The sequence below is a fragment of the Scyliorhinus canicula genome, chromosome 16 (genome assembly GCF_902713615.1).
Source record: "Scyliorhinus canicula chromosome 16, sScyCan1.1, whole genome shotgun sequence".
Classification (NCBI taxonomy): Eukaryota; Metazoa; Chordata; class Chondrichthyes; order Carcharhiniformes; family Scyliorhinidae; genus Scyliorhinus; species Scyliorhinus canicula.
In genome coordinates this window covers 62,635,804-62,659,138 of record NC_052161.1, presented here as the reverse complement: position 1 = coordinate 62,659,138, position 23,335 = coordinate 62,635,804, and the positions used below count along the sequence as shown (strand labels likewise).

General features: G+C 45.1%; 1 protein-coding gene across 1 annotated transcript in view; it reads right to left on the bottom strand.

Annotated features, from left to right (window-relative positions):
* atad1b (ATPase family AAA domain containing 1b) overlaps positions 1 to 21,370 on the bottom strand; it is a 58,419-nt gene extending 37,049 nt beyond the window's left edge. The window contains exons 1-3 of the mRNA XM_038821563.1: positions 21,281 to 21,370; positions 18,222 to 18,409; positions 1,569 to 1,667 (exon numbers count right to left, since the gene is read on the bottom strand). Coding sequence (XP_038677491.1) covers positions 1,569 to 1,667; positions 18,222 to 18,395 — 273 coding nt within the window. The 5' untranslated portion in view covers positions 18,396 to 18,409; positions 21,281 to 21,370. The remainder of the gene's footprint in view (positions 1 to 1,568; positions 1,668 to 18,221; positions 18,410 to 21,280) is intronic.
* Between the last annotated feature and the right edge of the window lie 1,965 nt (positions 21,371 to 23,335).

Genomic DNA, 23,335 nt, shown 5'->3' with positions numbered 1-23,335 from the left:
TTGCTTAAGATCTCTATTGGTTTCAGATAGGAGAATATGTTAAAATTCAGGATGGGTTTGGTCATGAGGATCACGATTGACCTTATATTTCCATCACGATTGACCTTCTATTTAATCAGTCAGAATTAAGCTAAAAAGTGAACCTTTTGCCCTCAACTAAAATCAGATTGGTTACAGTACAGGAGGAATGTCATTTGGCCAGTGAAGCATGAGCCAACAGTCTCTGCTGGAGCAACTTAGCTCCCTATAGTGTTGCAAATTTCTCTTCAGGTGCTTATCCAGTTGCCTTTGAAAGCCACAACTGAATTACTCTCCACCACACCCTCAGACAGTGCACTCTAGGTCCTAATCACCTGTTGCATAAAAAAGTTATCATGTTGTTTCATGGCCAATCACTTCAAATTTGTGTATTCTTGTGCTCGACCCTCCCACTAATTGGAACAGTTACTTTCTATCTCGACCTCAAATCTCCTCTCACCCATCAATTCTCGAAGGAGAACAACCCAGTTTCTCCAATCCATCCATCTCACTGAACTCCCTCAACACTGGAACCATTCTCTTGAATCTTTCTGGTACATTTTCTAAAGCCATCACATCCTTTCTAAGTGCTGTGTCCAAAATTGGACACAAAACTCCAGTCAAGTCAAAATTGTTAATTAAGACTAATTTAAAATTAATTAAACAGTTGAAAGGGCAGCACGATGGTGCAGTGGGTTAGCACTGCGGCCTTACGGCGCTAAGGTCCCAGGTTCGATCCCAGCTCTGGGTCACTGTCCGTGTGGAGTTTGCACATTCTCCCCGTCTTTGCATGGGTTCCGCCCCCACAACCCAAAAGATGCGCAGGGTTGGTGGATTGGCCACGCTAAATTGCCCCTTATTTGGAATAAAAATGAATTGGGTATTCTAAATTTATTTTTAAAAGCAGTTTAAGATATTGCATATTTTGCTCAAAAGTGTAGACTTTTATCACAAAGATACAAGGTCATAATCGCAGCTCTCTGAACAGCAAGCTCCTAATCCTAGACGTACTGTTAAAGAGAGGTGAAGATTACTCTTTCCACATGGACAGAGGCGATTCAAAAAGGGGGATGAGTTTCCAGAGGCTGCTCTTTGGTTCCTTTTACAAGTCAGCTCCAGAACACGATTAACAGGAGTCTGGCACCAGATCACTTGCCAGTTGAATGAAATAGAACATGAAATTTATTAGGACGCGAAGAGATATTACTAAAGAATGTCAGGTCTTTCAAACGGTACTTCCATTTAGGGAAAATGGCCATTAACTTTCAACTGTTCAGAAGAGGTGCCATGCCCATGACTCCTTCTAACACTGGCTAACTAAGGCTAGCTGGAGCAAGACAAAAATCAAGTGGTGCCTTAACCCATGGTAGGGATAAATAAATTTAAATTGCAAGCTAAAAAGAAAATTGAATTTCATATTAGGAATGAGATTTCCAGTATACGCCAATTGCAATGGTGCATAGTTAATATAAGAATTAGTAATTCTATTTCATCCGCACTTTACCTTTCGAAACAGCAAGAACATAGAATATAATTAAAACATGTCTTACTTGCATACTCAAGGGGTCCACTAGATGGGCTGCAATGTTCATCTCATATTCTGTAAGCTTGACATTTTTCACACCAATCTGCTTCAGTAGTCTTTCTGCCTGCAAGTTAATCAATAATTAATCTAAAATATAACGAAAGAAAGGACAGACCCACAGCTGCACTTCAATCATAATTTACTCTCGCTTTCCAACTGCAGTCAGTATCGTGAACTGTTGGCTCAGTGTTCAGTTCAATAGAAACATGCATTATATTTTACTTCAAAATGCATATTATATACTTTTCCACTGAACACAATCTATAAAAATATAGCCAATGTATGTAATGAAAAATCAAGGTTAAAAAATAATTGAACAGAAAGTTACTTATCTGACCCAGTCAAATCTTTTAGTCAGTTCACCAACAACATTCATTCATACAGCATCTTTATAATAATCTTTATTGTCAGAAGTAGGCTTACATTAACACTGCAATGCAATTACTGTGAAAAACCCCTTGTCGCCACATTCCGGTGCCTGTTCGGGTACACCGAGGAAGAATTCAGAATGTCCAATTTACCTAACAGCACGTCTTTCGGGACTTGTGGGAGGAAACAGGAGCACCCATAGAAAACCCATGCAGACACAAACTGTCTCAAGGTGTTTGGAGCACAAAATACAAAGTGATGGGATGGGTGGCACAATGGTTAGCACTGCTGCCTCAATGTCAGGGACCCGGGTTCTATTCCGACCTCGGGTGACTGTGGAATTTGCACATTCTCCCTGTGTCTATGTAGATTTCCTCCGGGTGCTCCGGTTTTCTCCCACAATCCAAAGATGTGCAGGTTGGTGGATTGGCCACGCTAAAGTGCCCCTTAGGGTGGAGTTTCAGGAATAGGGTGGGGGACTGGGACTCAGTAGGGCAGTCTTGCAAAGGGTTTGGTACAGATGTGATGGGCCGAATGGCCTCCTTCTGCACTGTAGGGATTCTATGATTCTACTGCCATCGCATCAGAGTTATCGGATGTGATCTTGGAGGCACAAATCTGTTCACACTTTTAATCTGCCACAAATAAAATGATACACTTGCGTCTCCATGTTTCCCTCTAAATATTTATATTCTCCTATAACTCCACTAAGTGTTTAAGAAGTTACAGGGAACACCTTACACAGCAAACACAAACATGCAGGAGAATAGATTCAGCACAAAGACTAGAGAATCATATTCTCAATCGATACTGCCAAATACGGGTTTCAACATACAGGGAAATACATGAAATGCTCATGTCAATGAATAGGAAAACTGTTTGTGGTGGTGGTGGTGGTGGTGGTGGTGGTGGGGTGAGAAGAGAAAGAAAACAAGAAAGATATACTGCAGTCTTATAACTAGCCCAGCATTTTTGTGAGCTTCAACTGATTCTCAAACACCCATATTTATCAGAGAAGTCTTGCAGGTTGTGGACACAGGGCCACAGATAGCATTTTTGCATCTGCATAGCTCCAACTGAGGTAAAGTGGCTAGGAAGCACCGGCAAGGCTAATTGCATTTTATAGAAATACATCGTTCATTTTCAAAGACGAAGAACATTCTGGAAGAATTTGTATTTTAAAAGACACTGCTCCTTAAAGGGTTAGTAAAATAATTCTACTTGCCTTTCTTGGAAGAGACATCCATTTACAAGAAAAGGTAATTAAGCAGTTTTAAAGAAGTTGGAAACGTCTTAACCCTGGTGGACTGTAGACAGGGGGAGTGGGGGTCATGTGGTATTTTGTGGCACTAAAAAAAAGGTCTGAAAGGCTGTGTTTAAAATTTGGTTTTCCTTTGAGAAGGAGTACCAACTGCTTGAGGAGCAGTTACAGCAAAAGGTGCCAACAATTTTTCCTTCATATTTGAAGACCCAAACAATGGCTAAGGAAAGCCCACCATTGGAAGGCAAGGTGATACCACAGACAAGATATTTGGCCAGCTGAAACTTTCTTTAAAGATTTAGATAATCCAAAAACAGTGTTCAGTAAATCCTCTGTAGTTGAGACTCAACAAGCCAATCCAGAGTTAAGATAATCATCCCAAACTAAAATGAAGGAAGTTCCAGAATGTTATTACAAACGGAATTCTAATGAGGAAGTGGAGACCTCCTCACAGACCTGGAACTGAACAATGGATAGTTGTTCATCGGGTAGTGGCAGCGCCCAAATATCACAGAGATATTATAGACAGCACATGAAATTGTTATGGCTACGGCAGAAAATGTAGGGGTATGGAAAACTCAAACAGCAAATAAACAGACAGGTTTACTGGCAGAGTCTTCACAAGGGCATGGTGCAGTTTGGTAAAACATGTCAGATGGTGGAAAAACCACAACCTACAATCAAATGGACACTCTTAATTCCCATACCATTTAGTAGGGTGCTAGTAGAATATGTGGGACCGTTACTATAAACAAAAGCAAGAACCAGCATATCTTTACTATTATAGATATGCCAACTTGATGTTCAGAGGCCATCCCTTTAAGAACAATGAAAGCTAAGGTAATGGTAGAGAAGCTAACCCACCTTTTTATTCAATATGGCTAGTGCTGTAAAAAAAAAAAAGGAGACATGTCCTCCTTCTCTCCACGTCGTTTACACTTGGGGCGCTGGAGCCAGGGACCTGCTGCGCTGTTTGAATCTTACCAGGCCTGATCCAGGAAGGCCGGGCAAGAGAGGCGCTCAAGAATTTTAACTGGTATGGAGCGGCAATCCGTTGTTGATGCCGAGAAAATTATGGCCCCATTCGCTAGTGGAATCTGTTTTTATATTATCAATTACGGACGTATGGCCTCTTGTTCAGAATGCATCATCTGTATTGAACTTTAGTAGTCACTGATCTATCCAGGTGCAATTTTGTCATACTGGCTATAAATTCTTATAGTATTGTTACAACCAGGATGGGAGGAGTGTGCAGTTTGATTAGCCACACTACTCCAAAGGCCACACCTAGTTTAAAAGTTTGATTCACTCACTATTGTTAGCCAGAAATAAAAGGCACTTTAACCAGCCTTCTACATCAATAAACAAACTTATTAGCTTAATATAAAACCAGCCTGGTTGAATAGAAAGGCAATGTTTATTAACACAGTATGAAATTGAAAGCATACTAATTACTCTTTTGACATAACCAAAATCTCACATACACAACCCCCCAAAAAAATACAAGAATTCGGCCAATGGTTAAATGTCAATGGTTCAAGGGAGATGGAAAGATGGTGCAGCCCTTGGAATTGGTGCCTGGGTTATATAGTTGCTCTGTAGAGACACTGATCGGCAGTGATCTGCAAAAACAATTGATGACTCTTGCACTGCTTTTTACGTGGCCGGGAAGACACTTGCAGGTACTCAGCTCCTACAAGTGGAACAATTTAGGACGACTGGTATCCACTTTCAGCAGTGCACTGGGTCTGAACTGCAAAACGACTGCGGTCTTCTTTTCACAAGCAGTTGGTCCTCCATCTCCTCAAAGCAAAACCAACTTTTAAACAGTCCTTCAGGCATGTTTTTTTTTCAGAGCCATAAAATACCATGTGACCCCTTTTGACAAAGTTTATTACCAAATCAGCTGACTAGGATTTTAAAAAATTTTAAAAACGGCTTCTAGCTGTTTCAGGCGGTATTTCAAAGCGTCTCTATATATCAGCACATCATCAAGATACAACACACAGTTAGGAACACAAGCCACCACTTGATTCATTAACCTTTGAAAAGTTGCTGGGGCATTTTTTAGCCTGAAAGGCATCACTCAACATTGGAAACGACTGTCTGGCATGACAAAGGCTGATATTTCTTTGGCTCGGGATGTTAAAGGAACCTGCCAATATCCCTTCAACAGATCACTTTTGGTACGAAACATGGTCCTGTCAACTCTGCCAAAACAGTTTTCCATGTGAGTTGGGTAGGAATTTGCTTTTGTGACTGTGTTGACCTTTTTGTAGCCCGTACAGAATCTGGTTGCACCATCTGGTTTGGGCACCAACACAATAGAACTCCAGCTACTTTGGTTGGGCTCAATTAGGTGGTTCACCCGAGCTTGTTTCTCTGGCTCTTAGTTAATAAGGATGTTGTTTTATAGGAGATTCTCCTACATCCACATCACCTATGGCTAAAGTGTACAGCCTGGTTTATCCTTGGATTCCTTTAAACTCTAGATATTCTCACTGTCCTGCCCATAAGAAAGAAAATATGGTGTCTAATTGTCCTAAAATTTCAATGTCAGCTAACCGAATAGTAGGTTCAAATTGTAAGTGGTCCAAATCTCCTTCTGCCTCACTCTCATGGTATCCTTCACTTGTGCTTGCTACCTGTCATAATTGCTTCTTATCCTCATCCCTCCGATGGTATTGTTTCAGCATATTGATATTATGCAGCTGATCCTTTTTCCTACAATCTAGGGTGTCTATCATGTAGTTTACTTTACCAACCTTACTTTACCAACCAACCTTGTGTGCAGTTTAATAGTGTCGATTGGAACTCACCTTGAGGACAGACATGTCCCATACTAAATCATACTTTCAGAGGTTCCTCCTGTAAAAGCAGTAACACTTCACCCCCTGGTTGTAATGCTCGGGTCACAGTTTTCTTATCAGCCCATTCCTTCACCTTTGTTTGTGAAGTGATGTTCTTAAGCGTCTTTGCAAGCTTCCACGGGCCGTTCCTGGAAGACGGACATATAATCTAACAGAGAGTTTGTCCCTCTCCCTAAAAACTTTTCTTTGAATAATTTCCAAAGGCGCTTACCGCATGTTCACAAGTTAATTCAAAAAGGCTAAAACCAGTAGAATTATTTGTCAATCTCGAGTAACAAATAAAAGAAAATGGGGAGAACCATCTAAAGTTAGTGATTTAAATCACTTTGTGAAATGGTTCCCAGCTTAGTGCAATTGGGATGGGAAAGTTGGTGCTTATGGACAATTACAAGGTAAACCTTTACCCAGGAACATCCGGGGGACACCCCAGCACATCTTTGGGGTACACCCAAATCCAATGCGGAGGTGACAGGATGTTAGGGGCCAATATCTCATAATCTCCAAAACTTTCTAAATAAATTGACACAACAATTGTGTGAGAAAAACAAATTTAATCCTCAGTTTATCTCGCCCCCTTTCCCAACCAGAACAGCATTGAAAAGAATTAGTGAGAGTTTGAGAAGAGCATGATAAATTTATACTCCGATCAGGCAGATATGAACACAGGAAAAGGATTGGGCCATTTAGCTCCTGGAGTCTGCTCTGCCATTTAACTAGATCATGGCTCATCTTCTACTGCACAGCCATCTTCTTGCACTATTCCCATTCCCTTGATATCACTGGTATCTAGAAATCTATTGACCTCTGGTTTGAACATACTCAATGACTGAGTCTCCATAGCCCTGTAGGGTAGGGAATTTTTATAAAACCGTCCTCCTAGTGAAGAAATACGTCAGTCCTAAATGGCCTACCTTTTCTTTCGAAACTGTGACCCCCCCCTAGTTCCAGACCCCTCAACCACACCCTGGTCTGTTGAGCCCTGTTAGAAGTTTAATTTTCATTCATTACAGGCCCACCTTCCTCAATCTTTCCTCATAGGACAATCGCACCATCTCCCTGATCAGTCTGCTGAATGTTTGTTGCACTCTCTGACCAGCATATACGTCCTTAGGCAAGGAGACCAAAACTGAACACAATACTCCAGGTATGGTCTGAACCAAACTCTATACAACTGCAGTAAAGCTTCTTTACTCCTATAATCAAATTCCTGTAATAAACGTTAACATACTATTTGCATTTCCTGGCTACTTGTTGCATCTGCATGTTAGCTTTCAGTGATATATGAACAAGAACACCCAGGTCTCTTTGGACATCCAGCACTTCAAACCACTGCTTATTTAAGAAATGCTTTACATTTCTGTTTTTTCTACCAAAGTGGATGGCTTCACATTTCTTCACATATGCTCCATCTGCCATGTTCCTGTCCACTCAAAGCCAGTCTAAATCTCCTTGAAGCCGTTTTGCATGCTCCTCACATTCACACCAAATTATGCCATCAGCAAACATGGAAATATTATATTTGGTCCCCGACTTCCAAAATTATTGACATAGATTATGAACAGCTGGGCCCCGAGCACTGATCCTTGCGGTATCCCACGAGTCACAGCTTGCCAACCTGAGAATGCTCGGTTTATCCCTATTCTGTTTTCTTTTTTTTTTTAAATAAACACCCGCTGCTGACGGTTAATTCTCTGCGAAGAAGTCAATGAATGGCTGCCACCTCCGGGTGAACCCCGATAGTGAACCTCTCAAGGCAAACTTAACTTTCTTCAGATCGAGAAGGCCCATGCCCAAAAGCCATACTTCGGTCTTCGGGGGCCTCGAGTCCCTCCATGCCAACAGTATTCATCGCCGGGCCACCAGGGAAGCAAAGGCCAAGACGTCGGCCTCCTTCTCCTCCTGGACTCCCGGGTCCTCCGACACGCCAAAAATTGCCACCTCGGGACTCATTACCACCCCAGTTTTCAAAACCCGGGACATGATGTCCGCGAATCCCTGCCAGTACCCCCTGAGTTTAGGGCACGACCAGAACATGTGCACGTCATTAGCCGGCCTACCGGCGCATCTAGCACACTTGTCCTCCAGCCCGAAGAATTTACTCATCCGGGCCACCTTCATGTGGGCCCGGTGCACAACCTTAAACTGGATCAGACTGAGCCTGGTGCATGTTGCGGTCGTGTTTACTCTGCTCAGAGCTTCTGCCCAAATACCGTCCTCCATCTTCCCCCCACCCACCCCTACTAGTAACATCCTCAAAAAATCTCCAGTAGGGGTCAAACATTATTTACCATCATAAATCTATGTTAACTCAGTTCAATCTCACCATTATTTTTTAAATTTCCAGTTATCCCATTGTTCATAATCCTGATGGCTCAGGATTATGAATAGGTTTTGATCATGTGAAGAAAATTTTTTTTTTTTTAAATGCCAAGATCAATCACCAAAACAATTTATTAGGGAGGGTTGCTGGACTCAGGACTCGAGAGAGAGGTGGGCATTGTGCGAGGAAAATGAGTCTTAATTTTTTTTGTTGCAATATTATGGTCATGTAACATGTGTGAGTATAGGAAGACTAGTTTAATCGAATTGGGACAGTAGACTGCAAAGGATAAAACATCTATATTGGAGGTGCAAAGGCAAGTAGACATGAGCAGAGCTGAGATGGAATGTCAGGAGGAGCAGGAGTGAAAATCTGGAATAAGATAAGGGAAGTGGGGCTGCACGGTAGAGGATCCGGGTTCGAACCCAGCCCTGGGTCACTGTCCGTGTGGAGTTTGCACATTCTCCCGTGTCTGCGTGGGTCTTGCCCTCATAACAAGGTAGGTGGATTGACCGCATTAAATTGTTTCTTAATTGGAAAAAAAAATGAATTGGGTACTTTAAATTAAGATAAAGGAAGTGACTTGAAGCTAACTATTGTATTTCAAAAGGAACATATGCAATTGGGATAACAAAGGGATGAGGCAAAATAGTAAGTTTTCTTTAGAAATTTAGCAGCCATAAAGTAATAGGAAAATTTGTTGACTAATTCTGGGAAGAAGAACTTCAAAAGGATTCAAGAAAGAAGAGTGGAAAATCAAAGGGAAAAAATATATTTTCGGTGAGACTAAAGGCTATTGTGAATGTGGCTGAGAGATCTCAACAAGACGTTGTGGGTTTTAGCCAGACCAGCAAACACCAGTTTGTTGCCACCATCAGAGAGAAGTTGGGTAAGATTTTTCCAAAGAGCAACAGGACATTGCGTGGTAGTGTTACTGGAATTTGCTGTAGATTAAGAATCTATGAGGATTGCCTGTAAAAGGGGGTTTGGATCGGAGTTTATTTAAGCCAAAATATTTTATGAAATGTCTGAAAAATAGTTAACTGTGTAAAGGTGTTTTTATTAAATGTTTAACGTTAATATACTATTATAATTACATAGTTTACATAGAACATATAGTGCAGGAGGCCATTCGCCCCATCGAGTCGGCACCGACCCACTTAAGCCTCACTTCCACCCTATCCTCGTAACCTAGTAACCCCTCCTAACCTTTTTTGGTCACTAAGGGCAATTTATCATGGCCAATCCACCTAACCCGCACATCTTTGGACTGTGGGAGGAAACCGGAGCACCCGGAGGAAACCCATGCAGACACAGGGAGAACGTGCAGACTCAGCACAGACAGTGACCCAGCAGGGAATCAAACCTGGGACCCTGGCGCTGTGCAGCCACAGTGCTATTCACTTGTGCTACCGTGCTGCCCTTCTGGAGAGTCTGTCCTTCTATGCCGATGACTTGTTGTAATACGTGTCGGAACCGAGTGTGTCAATAGGGCAATACTGGACCTGCTTTGGGTGTTTGGGTCTTTCTCGGGGTACAAATTAAGTCTGGACAAGAGTGAATATTTTGTGATGTCTCGGCCAGGGGTGGGGACAGGGATGGGGGGCTGCCATTCCATAGGGCAGGGACTCACTTTAGATACCTGGGGATGCAGGTTATCGGGATTGGGGGTGGGGGGGGGGGGGGGGGGGGCTCCGTTGGTACAACATTTCTAGTTTGGTGGGGAGGATGAAAGCTGATCTGGCAAGGTGGGATGGCCTCCCTCTGTCACTGGTGGGTCGGGTAAAGGTGATTAAAATGAAAGTGTTGCCATGATCTCTGTTAATTTTCCAATGCCTGCCACTTTTTCTGCCAAAGTCGTTTTGTTAAAGAGATTGAAGGAATAATTACCTCATTCATATGGGGAGGGAAGGTGGCTAGAATTAGAAATGTGCTACTACAGAGGGGAAGGAAGGCAGGGGGTTTGGACGGCGATTGTGGAGAATGTGCAGAGCTGGGTCAGAAGGGTTGACTCCCAGTGGGTCAGAATGGAGGAAAGTTTGCGTAGGAGCTCGGGATTGAAGGTGTGAGCAACAGCGCTGCATTCGACAGCCACGGAGAAAATACTCAGTGAGTCCGGTAGTAATAGTTTTGATGAGAATTTGGAGGCAGTATCGGTAGCTCCCGCTCAAGTTGGAATTTTTTGGTCCTTTCCCTGTCTTGAGGGGTGAAACTTTGGATGGAAAGAGGTGCAGGAATGTCAGCAGAAAGTGTAACGCCTCTGGAGTGGTTGGTGGATGGATCTACGAACTAGGGTGGCACAGTAGCACATTGGTTAGCACTGTTGCCTCGCAACACCAGGGCCCCAGGTTCGATTCCCGGCTTGGGTCACTGTCTGGCCGGAGATTGCACATTCTCCCTGTGTCTGCGTGGGTTTCCTCTGGGTGCTCCCGTTTTCTCCCACAAGTCCCAAATTACGTGCTGTTAGGTGAATTGGACATTCTGAATTTTCCCTCTGTGTATCCGAACAGGCGCCGGAAGATAGCGACTAGGGGCTTTGCACAGTAACTACGTTGCAGTGTTAATGTAAGCCTATTTGTGACAATAAAGATTAATATAGAAGGAGTGGGTCGAGAAGAAGGGAGTTAGGGGTGGAGAGTCTTGTGTACCACAGGTCAAGATGGCAGAAGGCAAAAGGGCATGTTCTACCCACCCAGTGGTCAACGGAGCAGCTGGTGGACTTCTTAAATGAGAAGTTCAGCCAGCATAGAAGGGAAGTCCTGGAGGACCTGGGAAAGGTGGCGGACCTGCGTAAAGCAGGGATTGACCAAGTAGAGCAGAGGCAAGAGTCCCAAGGCCAGGCGATCCAGAAAGTTGACGAGAGCACAAGGAGCAGCTCGACTCGTTGGTGGCCGAGTGGGGGTTGTGCCGGAGACCCAAAGAGGCTGAAAGAGAAAGTGGAAGATCTGGAGAATGTGCTCCAGACTGCAAAATTTTCAGATCGTGGGGTTGCCCAAAGGAGCTGATGCCAGAAAGTATGTGGCCAAAATGCTGGAACAGCTGATGGGGAGCAGGCCTTTCTTTGGCCGGCCTCTGGAGGTTGCCAGAGCACACAGGGCACTGATGAGGAGGCCACAGGAAGGAGAGTTGCACCGCTTCTTGGACAAAGAGAAGATTCTTCGGTGGACAAGAAGGGGAATGAGCTGCGGGTGCACCAAGACCTGGGCGAAGAACTGGCGAAGAGCAGGGCCTGGTTTAATCGGGTGACGGCTACCTTCTTTAAGAAGGGTGTGAAGTTTGGAGTGATGTAGCCGGCCCGCCTCAGGGTTACTATTCAGAACCAAGAATACGATTTTGGTACGCCAGAGTAGGCAACAGGGTTTTTTGAGGGACAATGGTTGGTAGGAGAAGGAGCACTTGAACGTTTGAGGTGGTGTCTTAATTTGGCTGTTTTTGGGTGAGCTTTTTCCTCCTTTGAAATGTTTTGTTGGGTTTGGTGGTGGGGTGCGTGGGGAGCACCATTTTCTGTTAATTTGTTTGGGGGGGGGGTGCGGTAGGTCTGGATGCCTTGGGTGATGGCTGTCATGCTTGCTGTGCGGGCTAGTAAACGGGAGTACAGTGGGGGCAGTCAGGTGGCACAAGGGAGAGGGATGGGGTTGTTGTTTTGTTTGGGGGGGGGGGGATGCTGACAAGAGTCTGGTGTGGCACACTTGGAAAGGGAGTGATGACGGTGCACATACGAGGGTGGGCCTCAAGGGTTACGTGGCCAGGGGCTGGGCCAAAAAGGGATATGGTTGATCGGTAGGGAAGGGGGGTGGGGAGCCCCAAAACCAGCTGGTCATGTGGAATTTAAGGGGGCTCAATGGGCCGGCCAAAAAGTCAAAAATGTATTTGCGCACCTGAGGAGTCTGAAGGCGGTCGCAGCTTTTTTGCGGCACACGCATTTAATTGGGGACCAGGCAAGGTTGAGGAAAGGATGGGGAGGGCAGGTGTTCCACTCGGGACTGGGTATGAAGACAAGGAGGATGGCGATGCTGGTGAATAAGCGGGTGGCGTTTGAGGTGGAGAACATTGTGGCAGATTTGGGGGTAGGTTCCTAATGGTTAGTCGGAAGCTGGAGGGAATGCCGGTGGTCCTGGTAAATATTTATGTTCCAAATTGGGATGATGCGGAGTTTATGAATGGGGCTAGGGAAGATTGCTGTTTTAAATATATTTAGAGTCCTCAATTATTTGTTTTTTCAAATTAAGGGGCAATTTAGTGTGGCCAATCCACCTAACCTGCACATCTTTGGGTTGTGGGGGTGAAACCCACGGAGATACTGGGAGAATGTGCAAACTCCACATAGACAGTGACCTGGGGCTGAGGTCGGGTAAGGTGTTGGCAGTGGCAAAGGAGCTGAAGGGGCTTATGGAGCGAATGGGGAGGGTGGACCTGTGGAAGTTTGGGAGGCAGAGGGAATTTTCATATTTTTCCCATGTGCACAGGGAGTACTCCCGGATTGTGGTCTCAGACCATGCCCCGTAGTGGGTGGATTTGCACCCGCAGTGAGGCTGGATGTAGAGCTGTCGGTGGATGAAGTGTTCGAGCGGGTGAAGGCAGCCATTCGGGGATACGTGGAGCTGAACAATCCGGGGGAGGTCACAGCTGCCACGATGCGAGAGGCACTCGAGGCGGTGGTTCGGGGGGAGTTTATTTTGATTTGGGCACATAGGGAGAAGGCGGAATGGGCAGAGATGGCAAGGCTGGTGGAAGAGAGTTTGAGGGTGGACAGGAGGTATTCAGAGGCAGTCGTTGTTGAGGGAGAGTAGAAGCTCCAGATGGAGTTCGGATTAGTGTCCATGGGAAAGGCGGTGGGACCAGGGGGGCAGTATGGGGAGAAGGCAAGTAGGATGCTGGCCCACCAGCTTCGGAAGCAGGAGGAGGCGAGGGAGATTAGTAGAGTGAAGGATGGAACAGGAAGGGTGGTGCTGGAGCCAGTGGAGGTAAATGGGATGTTTGAGGACTTTTGAGGGACTGGGGGCTGGTGATGGAATACAATGGAGGCTAGGGAGAGGAAGGAACTCCCCCCTACACTATCGCAGGAATCCATCTCCCCGATACTGAAAAAAGATAATGATTCGGAGCAGTGTGGATCGCACTGTCCAATATCATTGCTGAATGTGGATGCTAAGTTATTGGCGAAGGTGTTGGTTTCGCAAATTGAAGAGTGCGTCCTGCGGTGATAGGTGAAGTGATAGGTGAGGAGAATACACGGTTTGTGAAAGGGTGACAGTTGTCGGCAAATGTGAGGAGATTGCTTAACATGATTATGATGCCCCCGGAGGGGCAGGAAGTGGCAGTGGCGACGGATGGTGAGATGGCTTTCGACCGGGTGGAATGAGAATATCTGTGGGAGGTGCTGGGCCGGTTTGGGTAGGGATTTGTGGACTGGGTCCAGTTGCTGTATCAGGCGCCAGTCGCAGGTGTGCGAACGAACCGGGTGAGTTTGTGATATTACGGGTTGCACCTTGGGACAAGGCAGGGGTGCATGCTCTCCCGTTGTTTTTCACCTTGGCTATACAGCATTGGTTATGGCGCTTATAGCTTCGAGGGATTGGAAAGGAATTGTGCAGGCAGGGTGTCGGGCACAGGGTTTTGTTGCACAAGGATGGTCTGTTGTTATATATGTTTCCCACTCATTGGGGGGGCATTATGGGGATCTTGGAGGATTTTGGTCAGTACTCCGGTTACAAGTTGAACATGGGAAAGAGCGAGGTGTTCCTGATTGAGACCAGAGGCCAGGATAGGCGATTGGGAAGCTGCCGTTTAAGGTGGTGGGGGCAAGCTTTGGATACTTGAGCACCCAGGTGACGCGGGCTTGGGTGTAGTTACATAAATTAAATTTGACTCAGCTGGTGGAGCAGATGAAGGGGGATTAAAAGGTGGGACATGCTGCCATTGTCATTGGCAGGATGGGTGCAGACAGTGAAGATGACGGTGCTGCCAAGGTTCCTGTTTATATTTCAGAATCTTCCGCTATTTGTCCCAAAGTCAATCTTTAAGAAGGTTATACGTTGATCTCATGGTTTGTATGAGCGGAGAAGACGCTGCGAGTTAAGAAGGTTTTTTTTTAAAAAAAGAGCAGTGGCAAGGGTTGACAATGCCGAATATAACGAATTACTACGGAGCGGCTAATATCGCTATGATCAGGAAATTATTCGTGGGGGACGGGCCGGTATGGGTCAGATGGAGGCGGCTTCTTGTAGGGGAACGAGCTTAAAGGCATTGTTGACAGCACCTCTGCCTTTCTCATCGGCCAGGTACTCCATGTGCCCAGTGGTGGTGTCGGCCTTGATGGTATGGTGGCAGTGGAGGCGAGACCTGCAGATGTTTTGGGACTATCCAAAAGGGTGCTGGCAGGGATTTGCAGACGTAACGTCTGAGGTATTGGGGGTGAAGGTGACCCCGAGTCCAGAGGTAGCGATATTTGGGGTGCCGGAAGACCCAGGAGTCGAGAGAGACCCATGTCTTGTCCTTTGCCCCAGATAGCCCAGAGACTGATTTTGCTTGAGTGGAGGGACCTTGAGCTGCCGAAAGCAGAGGTGTGGGTGGGTGACCTGGCTGAATTCCTGGGGGTTGGAATTCCTTCGGATAGACAAGGTCAAGCTCGTCTTGAGGGGGTCGGTCAATGGGTTCGCTCGGAGGTGGAAGCCATTCATTGATTTCTTTAAGGTGGATTGAGGGGTCAGCAGAGGGAGAGGGGGGATTGAGGGGGTTAAAAGGGGGAAGGCAGGACAGGAGGAGGGGGTAAGGCAAGGAGGGAGGTGTGTTGGTTATTGATTGTGCTGTACAATTTAATGTCTGCTCTTATCTGTTCTGTTTGTTGTTTGTTTATACAAATGCCTGAATAAAATACTTTTTTTTTTAAAGTCAGGTCCCAGTGGTGAATTCCTTGAACTGTGCACAGAAATGTGGTTTGTGGTGCATGGAGTCCCAAGCGACAAAACAGGGATAAAATAATGAATTATTCCTGCTCCAGTTGAAAATGAATAAAATAGTGCACGAGTTCCTCTTCACGGTAAAACATTTGGAGAGTATTGAGCAGCAATCTGTTATGGAAACGCAGCGAAGCCACCACAACATTAAAACACTATTCTGCAGTCCTGCATTTTGAACAGTATGAATGTTGAAGGATTCACAGAACGCGAGAAATCTGAACTAGCTGTAAAAACTTCAATAAAATTCCTGGGATAAAACAAACGAAAGAGATCAAAACAATACTAATAAAGTTACAGATAGCAGACCTGTCCACAGCAATTCCGAGTCAGAGATGTACGTTAGCTGGTTAATAATAAGGAAATGTCCAAGTGGTGGGTATATTTCCATGGAATTGGATTTTAGCTTAGTTCAGTTGGTAAGACTCCCATGTTCTGTGCCAAGATTGTGGTTTCAAATCCAACTCCTAAGACTGGGGGAGTGCACCTCAGTGCCCTGACCAATATTTATCCCTCAACCAATATCACAAGCCCAGATTTTCTGGAAACGGATCTAGGTGGCTGTGGGATCTTACTCTGCACAAATTGGCTTGTCATTTCATAACAGCGATTATACTTGAAAGTACTTCATTAGGTGTAAAGCATTGAAATGTCTTCCTGTCATAGGGTTAGGCAAGTTTTTACTTCAACAATGCAATGCAGTCGCAAAGATCATCATTCAACCCATTCCACAAATAAGATGTTAGACCAATGCCATTTAGGTGGAGCAAACTCCACACGGACAGTGACCTGGGTCCAGGATCAAACCGGGGCCCTTGGTGCTGTGAGGCTGCAGTGCTAACCACTGAGCCACCGTACCACCCCCAATCGATCTCAAGACATCGCTACAGGAATGTTGCACGGTAGTGTCCTCGGCTCAACCACTGTCTGCTGTTTCAATGACCTTCCCTTTATCATAAAGGTCAGAACTGAGGATGTTCACTGATGTTTACACAATGTTCAGTGCCATTCACAACTGCGCAGATACTGAAGCAGTCCATGCCTCCATGCAGTCAGTTTTGGGATTACTTTGAATAATACAAGTGTCAGGAAATTATCATCTCCATTAAGAGAATTGACACATCTCCTTGACATTCAAGGTCATTACCATCATAAAATCGACATACTTAGGGGAATACCATCGAACAAAAACTTAACTGGACCAACCATATAAATGCGATGGCTACAAGAGCAGTCAGAGGCAGGGAATTCTGCAAGAAGTGACTCATTTCCTGACTCCTTAAAGCCTTTCAATAAACTATGATGCACAAGCCAGGAGCATGATTGAATCTTCCTGCCTGGATGAGTGCAGCTTTAACAGAAGAAACTTGATATAGAACATACAGTGCAGAAGGAGGCCATTTGGCCCATCGAGTCTGCACCGACCCACATTATCGAAGACAAAACAGTCCACTTAATTGATATTCCATCCACTGCCTTAAACATTCATGCACATTGACAGTGTTGTGCACTCTACAGGATGCATGCAGCAACTGGTCAAGGATTCTTCAACAGCACCAATCAAACCTGTGACCACGGCTACCTGGGAAAACAAGGGCAGCAAATGCAAGGGAACATCCACCTCCAAGTTCTCTTCTCAACCACACACCATCTTGGCTTGTAATTATTTTATAAATTTTTTGAGTACCCAATTATTTTTTCCAATTAAGGGGCAATTTAGCATGACCAATCCACCTACCCTGCACATCTTTGGGTTGTGAGGGTGAGACCCAGGCAGTCACGGGGAGAATATGCAAACTCCACACAAACAATGAGCTGGGTCCGGAGGCCTCAGCAGTGCTAACCACTGCGCCACCCCTTCACTTTTGCTAGAGTACTCCCTCCCTAACAGACTGCATGTGTACCTTCACCATATGGACTGCAGCTACTCAAGAAGGCAGCTCACCACCACCTTCTGAAGAGCAATCAGGGATGGAAAATAAATGCAGGCCTCACCAATGATGTCTCCATCCCATGAATGTATAAAAAGTATTCCCTCACTTATACTGAGGAATCCGAGAGATCTGTAATTGTGTTTTCAGTTTTCCAGAGCTTCATTCAGTGAGGTCAACTGATGGCAATCTTATTTCATGGCAAAGATTGCCATGAATGAGGTGTGGCCATCGCCAACAGTTGCCACAAAACCAGGAACTAATAAACAGCTGATAAGTTTGTCCCTAGCCAGCCAATCCGGTTGTAGAATGGAGGCACACGAGGAAAAACTTTCAATATGATTATTAATCACCTCAAGAGATAGAGTAAATTAACTCAATGGCGGCTAGTCACATTACTCTACCAAAATGAAGAAAATTTGAAATGTTTGAAATATTAAAAGTACTGTAAGAAAAAATAATGATCCATGAATGCAATAAACCATTAATTGTCTTATTAAATATCTAGTGGAGGGCACACACTTGTCATTTTCTTTTTGGTAACACCTTTTGACCGTAACCCATTGTCAAACACAAGTCAACATTCTCACGCAATTTGCTGAGAAAGTTTCTGGTTATTAGGTTGTGCAGTAGTGTAATTTTCTGAAATCTTTCTCGCCACTATAATGCCATTTTAATACATTAGCATGTTCATCAACCGACTGTAGGTAACGTCATCATTAATTTACAGCTGATAAGAGGTCTTAACTGATGAGTATCCAGTTCATCTCAACATTTAAAAATCACTCTCAGCTGATCATAACATATATGCCAGACTCTTAGCATAAAGAATGTTCAGGAAAGGTTAAAATATTGCAAAATGCCTTCATATTGTTGTGGGTGCACTATGAATTATAAAATAGAATACCAACCTGCTTCTGTGCTTCCATTTTTTGTTTTCTTGTTGGATCAATGGCATCCACCATCCATTTGATAGTGTAGTATGTTACTGCGCCAAATATCGTCAGGCGAAAAATTAAACCAACTATTTCATTTCGGGACAGAGGTCGAGTCAAAGATTCCGTAGGGATTTCTTTTAAAACCATCTTTACTGCTAGATCTAAAGGCAACAAAAAAAGTTTTCAGTTCACTCCCATATTATTTCCTGGTTGCAGCATCCAAAGGTTACTGTGTATAATGAGCTCAATTTCATTTCACTTATGTAAATGTAATATAATCTGGGCCTAGTTTGAAGGCCGATTAAATTGGATATCCTAAATTAAAGAATTGAGCACTTTGAATTAAAACCAGTCCGCACCAGCAAGAAGCCTGCAGAATCTAAATATACAACAAACAGACAGGCTGTCGGAACATGTCTGGGCCTGTCCCATTCAATCATCCATCAAAGATCATCGCACTCTACTGAGACCCAACAGGAGATCATTGTACCCAATTGAAATGCACAGGTCTATTGTCTATAGCCCAGATCAAGCCAAACATTCCATCACCCAGAGTATCTACTGTTACCGTATATGGGAACAGGTCACGTGCAGCCACACAACCAGAGATGGGACACCCGGGGCGAGCTCAGGTGGCCTGCTAAACAGTCATCAAACAGACCACTGGCTGCTGGGGCCCCCTCCCTAGACCTCATTGGCTGGAAGCCAGAGACGTTTATGGAAAGGGAGAGGGGGATAAAGGTAGGCATCTCAGAGACACTTACAGCAAAAGCTCGGTGTGCGAGGTGCCCAGACCAGAAGGAAGCAAGCAAGGAAGCAAGAAACAGCCAACGAGAATCACCTTTGCAACGAAGAACCAGAGGGACTCAGGGATCAGGTCTACAGCATACCAAACCACCTTTGCAGGTATAGTCAAATCCCAGATGATTCTTGTGTGTGTGTGTATATATATATAAATATATATATATATAGTGGGTAATTTACAGGTGAACTAAATTTAATAAAGTGTATTGCATTATATCTGTGTCCGTCATTTGTTCTCATAAATAAAGACACCTGGGTAAACTTTGATTAAGGAGATGGTTGAAGTATCTGAATTGGACAGATACAACAGGACCAAGATTTATGAAATGGTATTAATACTACACTAACTTCACTGGCTCCATTTTTTTAAGCTGGTATAAAATATTCATGCCTCATTTTGTCTCCACTCTTAGTAGAACTTGATTGGCATGTACTTTTTTTTTCCTTTTTGATGGCAAATTAAAATCAGTCAAAGGTTTCATGCCCAGCACATGGTAAGCCTTTCTCCCCTTATTTTATTTCCAACGATCCTTCAGCTTATTGTATTTAAATTTTGGGCATTAAATAGCACATTACTTGCATACCAGCCACATTTACAATTAGGTGCAATACTCATAGCCCTATGTGCACTGTAACAGAAAAATATCTATATTTAGATAAGTAATTGAAACTCTTGTTTTCCTGTTGCACACCACTTTGACAATATAGAGCTACACAAGTAAAAGTTACACTTTTGCATAGGGAGAAACTTTTAAAACTTGACAACCTTTCAGTTTAAATGGCACTGCTGCCTCACGGCGCCGAGGTCCCAGGTTTGATCCTGGCCCTGGGTCACTGTCCATGTTCAGTTTGCCCATTCTCCCATATTTGCTTGGGTTTCAGCCCAACAACATAAAGATATGTAGGGTTGGTGAATTGGCCACGCTAATTGCCCCCTAATTGGAAAAATTAATTGGGTACTCTGAATTTATTTTTAAAAGCTTTCAGTTTAAAAATACTTGAATGAATCACAACCATACTTGAAATATTGCTGCTAATTTTGAATAAGTCCCAAAACAATCAACATGATCAGATTTTGCTTTTGGAACAAAATGGGACCAGCTTCTGAAAAGAAATCCTCCCAGACCATCAGATGTCAAAGTGCGTGGCACGATTTTTTTCTACTCTATTTCCCTGTCCTGTTTTCTCAGGTGCTACTATTACACAGGCCAGTGTGCAAACAAATGCGCAGATAAACAATGTTTTCACATAGATGATCTACTTCACTCTACAGAGGGTCTCCCAGACATTAAGGCATTATCTTGTTGTACTGTGTGCTGTCTCAATGCAATTAAGCATCAGTACAAAAACCATTCTTAAAACAAATGGTAATTCTTGCTTCTATGGTGAACACTGCGTTAGTCAATGTCTAAGAGCAATAGGAACAGTCTACAACGTATTAAATTAGTCATCACATTTGAGTCATAATCTGAAGTACAATACCAGTAAACAGGAAGGGGTTGTGTTAGATGTCGGCGAAATTCAGCAAATTAACTTTTAGGCATTCTGAAGATGCTATATCACAGTTGTTGTTGGTATTGTTGTTGGTATTTTTCATTATAAATCTGATTGATGAAACGAAACCCATCTCCACATATTGGACTTTCACTTTCGTCTTATCATTGCTGGTCACATCTCTTGAGGTAGCTGGTTTCAAGTAGACTTGGATAGTGTGTGTGTCTCTTCCCCCACCCCCCCCCCCCCCCCCCCCCCTCCTCCTCCTCCAACTCAACCCCTTACCCTACCCTACCCGCCAAAGGGTTTAATCTGCGAACAGCTGGAGTTCATAACTTGGGATCGTTTCCCGGTAAAGAAAATCACATTGTCACTAAGCACCCTCCTGAGTTTGGCCAGTTCACCTTCACTTTCGATTCTTCCCACCCCTGAATGAACAAGGTAACATCAGGAAAAATTTTAGTCAACTTCACGGCCATATTCTTCAAGGTTAAACTCCGAACTGGGTGAAATTCCTTCAATGACCCTCCGAGGGCAAGGCCTAGCCGGATGGATGGATGTGGAGGCACCGCCCGCACCCCTTCTGCCCGGGAAAGGCAGCACACACGACCTCTCCCCTCCCCCACAAACCGGCCAGCAGCCACCACCTTCCCGTTCCCAGAACGAACTCGCCCCTGCCCGTGAGGGAAGGACATTCGGGCAGCCGGCTCTTTCCCAGACACACACAAACTCACCTGGCCCTGAGCGCTCAAACAAGTGAGCTCTGACCTCCTTCCCTCCACTTCCGCTTCCGTTCCTACACAACTGAACAAGAAACACTGAGCTCTGACAGTAGTTCCGCAGGATTAATTTACCCTCAACTGAAATCCTCCTCCTTCATGACCCTGGATTCGACCATGGTTATGCTTGGCAAGTACTGCAATGGTTTGCCGTTGCCTTCTGCAGTATGGTGGGCCCGGAGAAACTCTTTCCCGCTACCATCAGGCATATTGAAAGGATTTGCAGGTTGATAACTGTTTGGCCACATTATGAACAAAATAAATAGTTGACTTTCCATTCAGACCACTGAGATCGCATAGCTGTATAACACACAACCAATCCACACTTTGGGCTGGATTCTGTGGAACCTGCTGGAGTGGGCAAGATGGAGAGTGGGCATGGAAAATTGTCTGGGAGGCCAGCATAGCATCAGGAAAACTGTAAACAACTAAGTCAGTGGCTGGAAGGTAACGATTTTGGAAACTCGCACCCTATTAGCAAGGGGAAGTTGATTGATATGTTAATTGCACACTTGCCTTTAATTTAAATGCATTCTGACATGATCTGTTGCTCTGATTTAGTGAAACATGTACATGTCTCTTATGCCTTCAGTAACCCATCCAATGAAAGCTGGCGACATATGTGGCTTCCTTGGCTCAATGTGAGAGTCCCTTGGACTTCCAAGAGACTGGATTTATCTTGGAGATGTTTTCTCTGTTCAACAAATTGCTGTGCTGATACTCTGAGGAGCAGAGCCTCAGCCAGGAAATTCAGAAATCAAAAGTACGAGGGGCAGCACAGTGGCGCAGTGGGTTAGCCCTACTGCCTTACGGCACCGAGGTCCCAGGTTGAATCCCGGCCCTGGATCACTGTCCGTGTGGAGTTTGCACATTCTCCCTGTATCTGCGTGAGTTTTGCCCCCACAACCCAAAAATGTGCCGGGTAGGTGGATTGGCCGCACTAAATTGCCCCTTGGGGAAAAAAATAATTGGGTACATGATGCACTATCAATTACGCAAAGATGAGAGTAGGATGTAATTGAAGCTTTATTACACTGAGATGTGCGGCCTGCTACAGCAGCTGACGAAATGGCTGCTGTATGGGGAGCACACATATTTATACTCCGCCTACTGGCGGAGCCAGCAGGCAGGGATCTACCCCCATACCTGTAGTACAGGGGCCTTACCTTAAAGCACCTATAACAACATCCTCTACAATATCAGTGGTGACTACCACATTCACCCCCTGTTAAAAATGAATCCGGCGGGGTGTTTTAAAAGTACAGATAAAATTATAAATTTAGGCGGTCATGTGCCTTAATCTGTCGTTGAGAGTGCCGTAGTGCTGGTGATGACTCCTGCGGCGGCTTGGTCTTTGGAGACTCCGGGAGCGTGTCAAAATCCTCTTCATCCCCGTGTGTGGGCAAGGGGAGGGCGGAGTGTCCCGGAGCGGGGGCTGCGGTGGGGTGTGCCGGGGGAAGGAGCATCGGGTCGGGTGGAGGGTGTGTGGGGAACCAGCTGGTGCCGCCAGGTCCCTGAGGGAGACTGTGTCTTGGCGGCCATCGGGGTATGCTACGGAAGCGTACTGCGGGTTGGTGTGAAGTAGCTGTACCCTCTCAACCAACCGGTCCGCCTCGTGGAGTCGAACGTGTCTACGGTGGAGAACGGGTCCTGGAGCTGCCAGCCACGTTGGGAGCGATACCCCGGAGGTGGACTTCCTGGGGAAGGCAAAGAGACATTCATGGGGGGTTCTCATTAGTCACGGTGCACAGGAGTGACCGAATAGAGTGAAGTGCATCGGGGAGGACCTCCTGCCAGCTGGAGGGCGGGAGATTTCCGGACCGCATGGATAGCTGGACGGCCCTCCAGACTGTCCTGTTCTCCCTCTCTACCTGCCATTTCCCCTGGGGTTGTAGCTGGTCATCCTGCTCGAGGCAATGCCCATGTTGAGCAGGTACTGGCGCAGCTCATCGCTCATGAATGAGGATCCCCGTTCGCTGTGGAGGTAGGCGGGGAAAACGATCAGAGCGA